The sequence below is a fragment of the Vipera ursinii genome (genome assembly GCF_947247035.1).
Source record: "Vipera ursinii genome assembly, chromosome: 2".
Taxonomy (NCBI): Eukaryota; Metazoa; Chordata; class Lepidosauria; order Squamata; family Viperidae; genus Vipera; species Vipera ursinii.
In genome coordinates this window covers 222,712,503-222,726,161 of record NC_139513.1, presented here as the reverse complement: position 1 = coordinate 222,726,161, position 13,659 = coordinate 222,712,503, and the positions used below count along the sequence as shown (strand labels likewise).

The 13,659-nt window shown below is 35.6% G+C and overlaps 1 protein-coding gene across 5 annotated transcripts in view; it reads left to right on the top strand.

Annotated features, from left to right (window-relative positions):
• Positions 1–13,659, top strand: part of KDM4C (lysine demethylase 4C) — a 205,499-nt gene that overhangs the window by 26,587 nt on the left and 165,253 nt on the right. For all 5 annotated transcript variants that reach the window (XM_083352535.1, XM_083352537.1, XM_083352536.1 and 2 more), the window contains exons 6-7: positions 4,998–5,191; positions 8,287–8,336. In XM_083352535.1, coding sequence (XP_083208661.1) covers positions 4,998–5,191; positions 8,287–8,336 — 244 coding nt within the window. The remainder of the gene's footprint in view (positions 1–4,997; positions 5,192–8,286; positions 8,337–13,659) is intronic.

Below are 13,659 nucleotides of genomic sequence, written 5' to 3'. Positions count from 1 at the left end.
TTTCTTTTGAGTGCAGGTATATTTTATGAAATGAGCTTGCAGTCTGTATTCTGCATGTAGACATTTGTAATGTAAAATAATAGCCACACATTTATGATAAAAATGTTATTTAGCAATATCTGGCAAAAATTAAAGCTTTAATTGGGTCTTAGGCATTATTGTGTTTTCTTTGAAAGGAATAAGCTATAATCATTTCCATATGATTTCATATCTCAGTAATCATCTACATATTGCATAAGTGGCAGATGTCTCTAAAATATTTTCCTCGTGCCTTCAAGTCACTCAAGACTTCCTGTGACTTTATGGACAACTCCATGCAATTTTATTAGATGGCATAATTATGAGAAATTATGCCATCTAACAAAAAGTTGGCAGAAGAAAGTAATGAAAAAATAAAATAATGGAAAGCATATGGAAGATACTAGATTATGAACAGGTCTTTATGGATGTCTCAACAGAAGTGTTCACATTTCTCAGGTAAATATAGCAGATTGATGGTCTAAATAGCCAGTTCCTTCTCAGAGTAACAAAGTGTGTTCTGACAGCTGTACATTTCCAGGTATTCTAATATGAAAAGCACTTTGGACTGGTTATTTCTTTATCAGCCACCAGATGGTAACCTTGCACAAGGATAGATTTCATTAGTATTAGTATTATGTGCTCTTCTACATTTAGAATCATGATCTCCCATATTTATTCACATTGGGGATTTTCTTATATTCAGCAATGATGAAGTGCAAGCTGTTTAGAAATGAATGAAGGAAGGAAACAGTGCATGGTGAGTTTATTCAACTCCCAGGAAACCATATATGAATTGTGTTATCCAAGAGTGAAAGCAATTCAGGTATCCTAATGGAAGTTACTTATTTTCTATAATATATGAAGACTGTTATTTTATGAAGCTTACATTTAAAAAATGTGGTCACAACATATGTATTTTGGTGTTTATTTAGAGTTTTGGAGAAGGCTTTTACTTAGGGCAAATGGCAACCTCTGGAGTTAATCTCATAGTAATTAAAATGGTTGTGGTTCAACAAGTGATTTAAGCATAAGCAACATCTTTGTTTTATATTTTTGTTGAATAGACATTGAAAACATATTGGGAAGGACTGTAGCTCAGAGATTTACCATATATATTCCACGCAAAAAAGAAAAATCATTTCAATCCATGACATTCCTAATTGGATTCAGCAGAACTGAGGTGGTTTGATTTGTCATAAGAATCTTTGTGATCTTTTCAACTTGGTTGTGTTTTTCTTCTAACATAAAGCAACCTTGCCAGTAAAGCAGAGGGTCAAGAGAGTCTTCCATACAGTTTCATGTTAACCAATACCTTAGCCGACAGATTTTCAAATGTATAAAAAAAAAGACCAGCTACTAAACACAAGAAAGCATTTGAAATACAACTGGAGACATAAAAAATAGCTCTTACGAATTTATTCTGGATTGCTTCGGAAGCTCTTAAGACACACATATGTACAGGCTGTGTGCTTGGGTTTAAAGAATTTAAAGACTTGGGTTTAAAGAATTTTATTGTTGAAGGAACAAAGTTATTATTGCTGCAGCTAGCAAATAGGGCTGAATCATTGGACATCTTTTATTTGGTTCTTCCGTATTAGAGAAGATTACAAAATGGCTCCTCAATATTTGAAGAAATGTATTTATTCAGTACTGATATTGTTTGTTTCCAATTATGCTTTCAATTACTACATATTTTAGTAAATGCAACTTTACTTTTGGTATTACTAATGTCCCTGGTTTCCCCCCCCCCTTGTTGTGGTTGTTAGTGCCTGCAGACTCAACTTTAGACCCAGCCAGGTTTAACATAAATATTTTTTTATTGGGGAAAAAAAATGACAGTGTGAGTGACTGATCTCTGCTGTTCTTTCTTTGCCCCTGATTTCTAGTAAATGTTTACAAAATTATATGGATGTTAACACCATACAAGTATTTTAATTTTAAAGCTTGTGCTCTTGACTAGTTTTTGCAGTTACGTATGTATTTAAGAGATGGCTTCAAAAAGTACATTAAACAGCCTGAATGACCTCTTACTTCTAATGCAAGGGCAGCTTTTTATTAGAGGCTTATGGCATGTAGCCTACTCATAAATGCAAATAATAAAACACACATATTTTATCTTCCTTTTACTTTCCTATAATTGCAATAGTATACAATGTCCACTACACTTGATTATGCTATGACTGTAGCTAATCCTGTGCAGTACTCATTACTAGGTGGTCATAGATTAGCAATCGCTTGGGCCATGAAAGGTGTGTCAACGATTTATATGTATTTGTGTATGTGTGTGTGTGTGTGTATATATATATATATATATATATATATATATATATATATATATATATATGCAAATTATTCAAATTCCTAATAAAGAATTTGGGAGGCTAAGATGATCATTTCGAACTCTTTATGTTCTCATCAGTTAGTCATACCCTTTATCTGAGATACGAACCTGGGCTGATTATATATCAGGCAGTGTTTTAACTTCCTGAGCCACGGGTTCTTTTTCTCTTTTATTAGCTGGAAGGCAAGGCAAATGTATGTTTAAGTATTTGTCAAGGCTTTCTTTATTAGTAATTTGAATAATTTGCACAAATAATGAGCTGTCATAAGTTGACTATGTCCTGTGGATAAGCCCTGAGTCAGGCCAAAACAGGAATGAAAGAATTAATTAGCAAGGTCCATTCAAAAAGCCTTGACAAATACTTAAACATACATTTGCCTTGCCTTCCAGCTAATAAAAGAGAGAAAGAACCCGTGGCTCAGGAAGTTAAAACACTGCCTGATATATAATCAGCCCAGGTTCGAATCTCAGATAAAGGGTATGACTAACTGATGAGAACATAAAGAGTTCGAAATGATCATCTTAGCCTCCCAAATTCTTTATTAGCAATTTGAATAATTTGCACAAATAATGAGCTGTCATAAGTTGACTATGTCCTGTGGATAAGCCCTGAGTCGGGCCAAAAACAGGAATGAAAGAGTTAATTAGCAAGGTCCATTCAAAAAGCCTTGACAAATACTTAAACATACATTTGCCTTGCCTTCCAGCTAATAAAAGAGAGAAAGAACCCGTGGCTCAGGAAGTTAAAACACTGCCTGATATATAATCAGCCCAGGTTCGAATCTCAGATAAAGGGTATGACTAACTGATGAGAACATAAAGAGTTCGAAATGATCATCTTAGCCTCCCAAATTCTTTATTAGCAATTTAAATAATGAGCTGTCATAAGTTGACTATGTCCTGTGGATAAGCCCTGAGTCGGGCCAAAAACAGGAATGAAAGAGTTAATTAGCAAGGTCCATTCAAAAAGCCTTGACAAATACTTAAACATATATATCTTTGGTCATTCGGGTTTTTTCCCACGTAGAATTGAAGGTATAAGAGAAGGACGAAGCTGAAGTCACCAGCCTGAGGATGACGGATGAGATTTCGTTGAAACGTTGCCCTGATACCTCCAATTCTACGTGGGAAAAAACCCAAATGACCAAAGATCTACATACAAACACCCGCGAAAACCTCAGAAAACATATATATATGTGTGTGTGTGTGTGTGTGTGTGCATATATATATATATATATATATATATATATATATATATATATATATATATTACTTTATTTATTTAGATTTATATACCGCCCTTTTCCGAAGGACTCAGGGCAGTTTACAGGGCATTTAAAAGAAAGTCAATACAAACGTTAAAACAAATTAAAAAAGATTAAATAGAACCCTGAGAAAATAAAAATCCAGTTAAAATTAAAATTAAAAAATTCTCAGCCTGGGCCAGAGAGCTCGAAGAGCCAGGTCTTCAGGTCCCGGCGGAATGAACGGAGGTTGGGGGCAGTCCTAAGCTCCGCAGGCAGCTGGTTCTACAGGGCAGGCGCACCCACTGAGAAGGCCCTACCCCTGGGTTTTTCCCCGCCGGCAGTCTTTAACCGGCGGCACCCTGAAGAGACCCTCCGTGTGGGAGCGCACTGGACGAAGGGAACTTGATGCTGGTAGCAGGTGTTCCCTCAAATATCCCGGACCCTCGCCATTTAGGGCTTTATAGGTCATCACCAGCACCTTGAATGTATATGTATATATGTATATGTATTATATACATGTACATCTCTCTCTCTCTCTCTCTCTCTCTCTCTCTCTCTCTCTCTCAAACCGAGATCACCGAGACTGAAAATTTTAGATCTCTCTAATGCCAGATGTTTAGCCAATGAACGTGTTATGGGTCTGTTCAGCTCCCGCCCCCTTGTGGTCAATTGCTCCGCTGCTGTTTCCGTCGGGCTCGTTGGCAGCTGTTTGAATTTTGGTGCTCCACCCCTCCCCTCCTGCCCTACCCCTGCAGAGTGTGAGCAGATTATAAGAACCTGAACTCTGACAATGTCAGCAGGGACTGACGAAAGCTAAGTTTTAAATAAAAATTTTCAGTCTCGGTGATCTGGGTTTTAGTTTTTAAACATGTATATACCCGAAACTCATGTATATGTATATATGTATATGTATATGTACATGTGTTATATTCTTGCTCCCCCTCTGGTATAACTGAACTTTCCAGTTTTGGTATGGAAACCACTTTCAGTGTTTTGGTTAAAAGGTTCCCAAACTTTCTTGGTTCACAGTACTTTTAGTATTTCAGTATCTTTTTCATGATGCCCTAACCAAAATTATAAACTATCTTGAGCTAATAGTTTGTGTGGCCTAGGAAGTGTGGTTTTAACAGAAGACGTTCTTGTTAATACTTTAAATAATAATTACAGTAGTTTAGTGGATATATTATTTTAAAAAATTACTTTCATTCACCTTTTGCCCCTAACATAGAAATCATCATTCAGGTTTGTATCCTAAGAAAATCAATTGACAATTTAGATACAGCTACCTTTTTCCAAAAGGAGACTAGATCTCCAAAGTGATGCATTATTCTTTTATGCTTGTTTTATATTAGATTTATTGATCAACTTTATTCACATCTGCTTTTCAGGGTATAAATGAATGGAATATTGCTCATCTCAATACCATATTGGATGTTGTAGAAGAAGATTGTGGAATCTCAATTGAGGGAGTCAACACTCCATATTTGTATTTTGGAATGTGGAAAACAACATTTGCGTGGCACACTGAAGATATGGATCTCTACAGTATTAATTATCTCCACTTTGGGGAACCAAAATCCTGGCAAGTTAACTCTTTTATTTGTGTGTGGGGGGAAGGGAGGAGAGAGATAGTGCAAAATGCTTCTTCGTTTTGGAAGATTAAAAAATATGAAAAGCTGCAATGTTAAGTCTATGGCTAAAAGCAGATATGGAAACGTCTTGTCAGCAATTTGTAAAACAACTAGTGTTTCAGATTTGTGAGGAAAGAAGTATACTTAACTTTCAAATATCTCTTTAAAAAAATACAGATTTATATTGCATGAATGAAATTTTGGTGTTGTCTCTGGCATCTTTAAGAAAGATAATAGTTACAGTATACATTACAGAGTTATTGAATACACACATAACAATACATTAAGAAAAATATTGCAATATAAGGAATATGTTATTTTCAAGCCAAGACAACAAAACTTTATTCTGTTTCAAAGATTAGGTTAGAGTGATGGGAAAAAAGCGGAAAAAGGAAAGTAGAAGCGAAGTCAGCAGTGTTACACAAAATGCAAAGGAGTAAGAAATAGTAAGCCAAAGGTATTGTGGCATGAGAAAAAGATAAGAAATCATATCAAAATCTAATTTACACAGATCATTCATAATACCAACCTATACCATCCTGTCTTTGCAAATCATCTATGCTTCTATCTTAGCTAGAAGCGTATTCCAGCTAGCTTTCTTACCTAAAGTGGGACAAGAATTCACAGTCTCATGGTTTCTAGCCTGGTGCCTTAACCACAACACCAAACTCTCACTTTCTGCAATTTCATTCATATAATTTTATTACTTTATCATTTTTATTTTGATTAACTGTGCTGGAAGCTTCTTGTTTATCCCTTTTCACCCAGTTACAATTTATAGTGCAGGGAGTCCTTCAATTATAACTGCAATTTGGACCAGGATTGCCATTGCAATTGCCAGAATTGCCATAGACACAGGGAGGCTCTCGAAAGAGGTGCATGCAAATACAGAGAGGCCAAGGAAGGAGGGCATGGGGTATGTGTGAGTAAAGGGAGAAAGAGGGTGTGGTGCAAGTGAGCAATGAAAGGCCAGATGTGGGACAGACTTACCTGGGCAACTTGCAGTCTTCCCTCTTGGCTCCTTCACTGACTTTACTTGTGGGAAGCCAGCATAAACCATTGCAAATCATGTCAACACGAGAGGTTGCAACCAGTACTATCTGCAAGCTGGCTGCCAAGCATTCAAATTTTGTTTACATGACTATGGGGCTATTACAATGGCCAGAACTTTGAAAACAGTGTAAATCTCTTCATTCAGCACTGTTGTAACCTTGAATGATTGCTGACTAAAAAAGGTTGTAACTTGAAGATTACCTGTAAGTCTTGAAGATTACCTGTAATATTACTGCCAATCTAGCTTCCAGCAAGCCTTAACAACAGGGGTCTTCTAATTTCAAAACAGGAAATGGCAGTCCGAGATGAGAAGTTCCTTTTAGATAAGTGTGTCCTAAGCCTTTTAGCATTTTAATTAACATCTAGAATTGGGCTGAAAGATAAGTAGATGTTATTTAGTCTCTTACAATCAAAACTAATTCAATTTCTTCTGTTTTAAGTTTTACATAAGCTGCATTCTCCCAGCATTTCCAAGGACAGATTGACAATGAATACCTTATAATATTTCAACTAGGAAGTTATAAGAACATGAATTATTTTTATGAGGCTGTCTTGGTGAACTAGTAAGCGAAGTAGTGCTAGAAATAGCATTCTGATTCTTTTCTGAAATCATTCAAAGTATTTCTGTTTTGTTGGAATTAAACTCCGGTTCATTAACTCTCACCCAATTGTTGCTTCAGGTACTGATTCCGCTTCCATATATCTTTTATCTGATTCTTATAGGGGATGAAAGAGAGATTGTTAGCATACCAATGGTATTTCACCCCCTTGTCATAGATAATAAATGAAATAGAGTACAAGGGAGAACTCTTAAAGGCGTCAGGCTAGAAACCAGAAGACTATGAATTCTAGTTTTGCTTTAGGCATAAAACCAACTGGTGATCATGGGCCAGTCACAAACTCTCAACCCTAGGAAGTGGCAAACCAATTCAGAAATCTGCAAGGTGTCCAGACAATAACCAGGAGTCAAAACTAATTTAAAGGCACACATATAATACAATGTAGGTTTTTAAAAAAATGTTTTTCTTTTCAAGAGTTTGTACATGTGCACTTGTACATGCATGCATTTTTATTTATTGGTAATCTATATTTCAATTATAAACATTATGAATATCAAATGATAACTTGAGTTTCTCCTCTATCGTTTCTGCTGTTATCTACTGATACTAATTTCTACATGTCATGGAATATGGATTTTTTTAATTAATGAAAAATACTTTCTTGAAAGTAAAAATGAAAATGTCTGTAAATATACACTCAGAAATAGCATCATCTTATGCAAGATGAGATACAATCGGAATTTACAAAAAAAAATGCAGCATGGTTATAAGCACATACATATTTGGACCAAAAAAAATCCATGTAAGAATTGCATAAAATATTTAGCATCCTGTTTCTAGGATTTTCTTAAACACTTCATAACAATAAACCAATGTTAAACATAATACAATTACTTTAATTTAAATGAAAATTCTCTTATATTATATTCTGTGCATACATTTTATTGGTTTACATGTGAGCTCCTAACAGTTTGGGACCTGAGTATTTGAGGAATATCCATTCTGAACATCAGTTACAGTTCTTTATCATTTGAGATATGCTAGATGAGCAAGAACAGCATGGCCTCTTAGGAAATGTTAGTTCAGGAAACTTCTTGATGTTTGTTCTGCCACTGCAATACCTATTTTTAGCATCTTTATGATGGAAGCTGATGAAGTGTATTTTATTTACTTGGCAGTTGCTTTCAGATTAGTTTTTGGTTCAGGTTTTATTTATATTCATTATTTTATAACAGTAAATCAAATAAATATGTAAAAAAATCTCTTGCAGTTAGCATCTGAATTTTATTTTAGAAAGAGGAATGTCATTTAAATATTAAACTAAATATTTTTGTGTTCTATGTCACCTATAGTCTATAGAGTATTTTTAAAAAAATTCTAAATGGTTAACTATCTCTAAATTAATCTGTATTTTTCCTTTACATAAATTTTAGGTATGCTATTCCTCCAGAGCACGGAAAGCGACTTGAACGACTTGCTCAAGGTAGATCTGTTTGGTTTTAAACACAACTTTCATACTATATTTAAAAGGCGAGGCAAGGCCTTGTGACTGCTGTTACCTTTTCACACAAACATTTATGTGTAATTTTTGGTAGAGAATGGGATTAGTTCAACTTGTTGGAATAGAATTCATTTTTTGAATTAATTAAGATTTTAGCAAGCTGTATTGTTTCAATTGAAGGTTTATAGTTTTTAATTGATATTGTTTATTATATTTCATTGTTCTTTTGATTAATTCTGTTTTGTTACAAATAGAATTTAGGAAAGAGATACATACTTGATTTTCATCCTGTGGTCTCCAACCACAAAGATTACAATAAAAAAATTAAAAACAAGGTGTTTTTTTTAAATTATGAAAATGTCATAACAGCCTTGCAGCTATAATTTGCATAATCAGAAAAGGTTAATAAACTTGCAGAGTGAATAGATTTTAAGCTTAATTACATATTTATATTAAAAATGTAGCCCAGAATTGCAGCAACTCAAAAAAAGCTGTGAGGTGCAACAAAATTGGACTGCTTAACAGATGCCTACTGAATTAATTGAATTTTCCTAAATAATTAAAATGCTAAAATAATGCAGTAAATGTGGTGAAGCATTGCAGGTTATCTAGGTCAAGCCTGTACTTGATACATAAAATTAAAGGAAGCCTAGGATATTTTTTTCATTATATTGTCTGCCGATCATAATTATCACATTGCCTTTTATGCATGAATGCTTTCATCTTTGGAATTCATGAATACTTGATTGACTATGGCACCTACAAATATTTTATCTGAAAGACATTAGACTTACATCTAATAAATGCAGAAGTCTGATTTAGATCTTTAGATTATTTTTCATTCATGTAGTTCTTTCCTTTTTGTATAGCTACAAATGTAATAAAATCTCAAGTGAGCTGTTACTGCAATTTTGAAACTAGATGTTTCTCTGTAATACTTCTGAATACTTAAGATATTGACAGTAGCTTCCATAGTTATAAAATGCAAGGTAAAATAGAACAGATTATATTTTAGACGACAAATCTAAATGACAGACAAATAAATTGAAGCCATATCACAAAGCACATTTTAGAAAAGATTTTTATTTAAAATTTTTCTTTTATGTTTAACAGACATAATCTATAATGAGGTATGTACATGGGCAGAGAAAAATGGTTAATAAACCATTTGAATATAGTTCTTTATATAGTATATTTGAATATATATAGTATATTTGAATATAGTTCTTTATGCAGATCATTTGTCTTTGAATTAAATTTTCACAGAGCATCTTCATTTGTATTCAAGCTATATATTAGAATTAAAAATAAATAAACACAATTTCCCTGTGCATTACTGTGAATATTGTAGCTTCAGATACTGTCTTGTCAAAGTATGGGTCAAAAGTGGGTCACAATTCTTAGGAGGTCATAAGACAATGGAAGTTCTAAGGAAGTGCCTTCAATACACCACCACCTTTATACCCTTTGGTATAAAAGTATGCGGAATGCAAAGCAATGAGATGTTTCCAGACCAGTGATGTTGAATCTATGTGTGTCAAAGGTGACACACCACAATTGTTTTGGGTGACGTGGCAGCATTCATAAACATTCAACAATATTCTCGAAAGCACACCCCGTTCCCTTTGATTTTTGGAGGCTGCAGAGGCTGCACAAGAATGGGTGTGCTTTTGCACAGCTTCTAGAAGTTGCATGAGAATGGGGAGTATTTTCATATGGTTTTTGGAGGCTGCAGAGGCTGTGGAAGAGCGTTCTCTGAAACTTCTTCAAGAAGAAAAGCCTTATGTGATCCAGAGCAGCTTTGGATAGACTGCAGGTGCTCTCAACAGAAAGAGAATGCCACCTGAAGATAAGCGTCACGCGGAAGATCTGGGGAACAGCTTCACCATTCCCCAAGATCCTGTGGCCCTGTGTTGAGTGCCCTATCAGGGTGATTTAGATGGGAGGGGAGGGGAAAGAGAAAGAATTGTTTCTCTTTTGTTCAAAGGGAGAAGCAGAGTTAGGCATTTTCTAATTTGTTGACATTTCGAGTCCAAAAGGTTTGCCATCACTGTTGTAGACTGCGAAGTTTAAATGTTTTTTTCCCCTTGGAGGCGGGCTATTGTATATTAAACTCAGAGGAGGAATAATCATTCTTTGACGACACTAGATTCTTTTGTAAACTTATTTACAATATTTACAATATTTAAAATATTCTGACCACCTGACTTTTTTCACCATTGAATTTCATTTTGTTAGACAGACTCGAACACTGGGCGCTATCTAACAAAATGAAATTCAATGGTGAAAACAGTAAGGATCTACATTTAGGCAGGAAAAATCAAATGCACAGGTATAGTATAGGTGGTACCTTGCTCAATAGTAGTAACTGTGAGAGGGATCTCGGAGTCCTAGTAAACAATCACTTCAATATGAGCCAGCAGTGTGCTGCAGCTGCCAAAAAAGCCAACACAGTGCTAGGCTGCATTAACAGAGGGATAGAATCAAGATCACGTGAAGTACTAATACCACTTTACAATGTCTTGGTAAGGCCACACCTGGAATATTGCATCCAGTTTTGGTCACCACAATGTAAAAAAAATGTTGAGACTCTAGAAAGGGTACAGAGAAGAGCAACAAAGATGATTGGGGGACTGGAGGCTAAAACATATAGGGAACGGTTGCTGGAATTGGGTATGTGTAGTTTAATGAAGAGAAGGGTGAGGGGTGACATGATAGCAGTGTTCCAATATCTCAGAGGCTGCCACAAAGAAGAGGGAGTCAGGCTATTCTCCAAAGCACCTGAAAGCAGGACAAGAAGCAACGGATGGAAACTAGTCAAGGAGAGAAGCAACCTAGAACTAAGGAGAAACTTCCTGACAGTTAGAGCAATTAACCAGTGGAACAACCTGCCTCCAGAAGTGGTGAATGCTCCAACACTGGAAGTTTTTAAGAGGAGACTGAACAGCCATTTGTCTGAAATGGTATAGGGTTTCCTGCCTGAGCAGGGGGTTGGACTAGATGACCTCCAAGGTCCCTTCGAACTTTTTCTTCTTCTTCTTCTTCTTCTTCTTCTTCTTCTTCTTCTTCTTCTTCTTCTTCTTCTTCTTCTTCTTCTTCTTCTTCTTCTTCCTCTTCCTCTTCCTCTTCCTCTTCCTCTTCCTATTCTTATTCTTAATATTTTCCCCCTGCTAGAAGAAATTACTATGGTATGGAAGGAGGAGAGAGTTGTGAGGCTGGGGGAGTGGGGGAGGGAAGTACAGGTAGCAGTACCAAGGAAAATACTGTAATTATGGGTGAGTGTGACAATTTACAGCCTGCCAATGTTTTGTAAGCTACAACATTTTAACAGTAGTTTAAGAGAACCTTTCCTATTTTTTTCTGAATTTGATGAGTGAAAGTAATTGCCCTGACTAAGGGAGGAGGAGAGGAGAGGTAATAATAAAATCAATCAGATTTGCCATTCACTCTATTCAGAAATCAACAGTCAGGCATTGCCTGTATGTGACTTCTCTCTCAAGAACTAGTAATAAAGGTATTTCAGTGATGACATTTTTCAAAAATATAAAAATATGGTAATTGTGTTTGCAGGAACACTATTTGTATTCTAATTATAATGCAGAAATAAGTTCATTGTTCTAATTAAAATAGCCTTATTTTTTTTTGTTATTGTCAGTAAAACAAATTTTATTTTACACCCTTGTCAGTTTATAGTATGGTTATACTTGATACACAGAGTAAGAATTATTAAAAGTAAATGTTATTTGTTATTTAGTGCCCAACCCTAACCTCAATGAAATCCTTAGTTTTATTCATTTGGAGGGCAGAAGGGAAATGTATAAACTTATTTATCATGTCAGGGGCTTATGAAATTTCAGATTTTGAAAACTCCTACCCTAGTTTTAAGAACAGTATACTTCTTAAAGAGTACTTTAAGTCTATAAAGAAATACTGTTACAACGATGTGAAATTTCATTGATAAGGCAAGTTTAGCAGATCTGTAATACATCTTGAGAAAGGAGCAATATTTTACTGTACATAATTATCAGTTAATAACTGGCATGTTTTTTGAGACCCGAGTATGCATTTTGAGCTACTTTTGAGGATTTACAATAGAGACTAGAAGCTGTTTCATTTGGTATACTTTGCTAGTCTTATTTTGCTCTACTGACATTAGAAAATTTGGGGCTAAACATAGGTTTTATTGTATTAAATTATAATGTGTTATGTTGCCAAGTTAACGCAATATAGATTTATGGCCACTGAAATCAATGAACATAAATGTGCCTAAATCTCCACTAGCTTGTTATGGTTATTATGGTATTTTTTAAAATGAGGCTTTAGTAGGACTATTGTTTACTACTCCTCGAACACAGCCATATGTTTGCTTATTGTCGTTAAAAGGTAAAGGTAAAGGTTCCCCCGCACACATGTGCTAGTCGTTTCCAACTCTAGGGGCCGGTGCTCATCTCCGTTTCAAAGCCGAAGAGCCAGCGCTTGTCCGAGGACGTCTCCGTGGTCATGTGGCCGGCATGACTAGACGCCAAAGGCGCACGGAACGCTGTTACCTTCCCACCGTAGTGGTCCCTATTTTTCTACTTGCATTTTTACGTGCTTTCGAACTGCTAGGTGGGCAGAAGCTGGGACGAGTAACAGGCGCTCACTCTGCTACGCGGCACTCGGGATTCGATCCGCCAAACTTCCAACCTTCTGATCGACAAGTTCAGCGTCCTAACCCACTGAGCCACCGCGTCCCTTAAGCTACATTAGTGGAGCCATAAAGTGGCTTGTTTTAATATGGGTGTGGCTTGTTTTAAAATTTCAGATATCATCTGTAATTCTTCTTAATGTTTTTAAATAGATGCACTGGCACAGGAAATAATGTCTCTAGTTAAAAATTTGCCTTTATTTGTGTGACCATATACAAGCTGCTTGAAGCAGTAGGCGTGAGCTTAAATGGACTCCAGAAGATGGTAGAAGACAGGAAGGCCTGGAGGAATGTTGTCCATAGGGTCGCGATGGGTCGGACACGACTTCGAAGCTAACAACAACAACAACATACAAGCTGCTATATCTCAAAACTAAGAAAAATAGCATAATCCTGTAAAATAAATCAATAGCACTGAAATGATGACTGGATTGTACATTGCACTAAGTCATGGCATATTCATTTGTAGTTTGTTGCATAAACTAAATTGGATTCATTCACACATCATGTTAAGGCAAACTTTCAGAGTTAAATCCAGGTTACTATACATTATTTGGGCTAGAATTTGCTCTGCTTTAAAAAAATGGAGCAAAATCTGAATTGATTTTCCAGTTACTC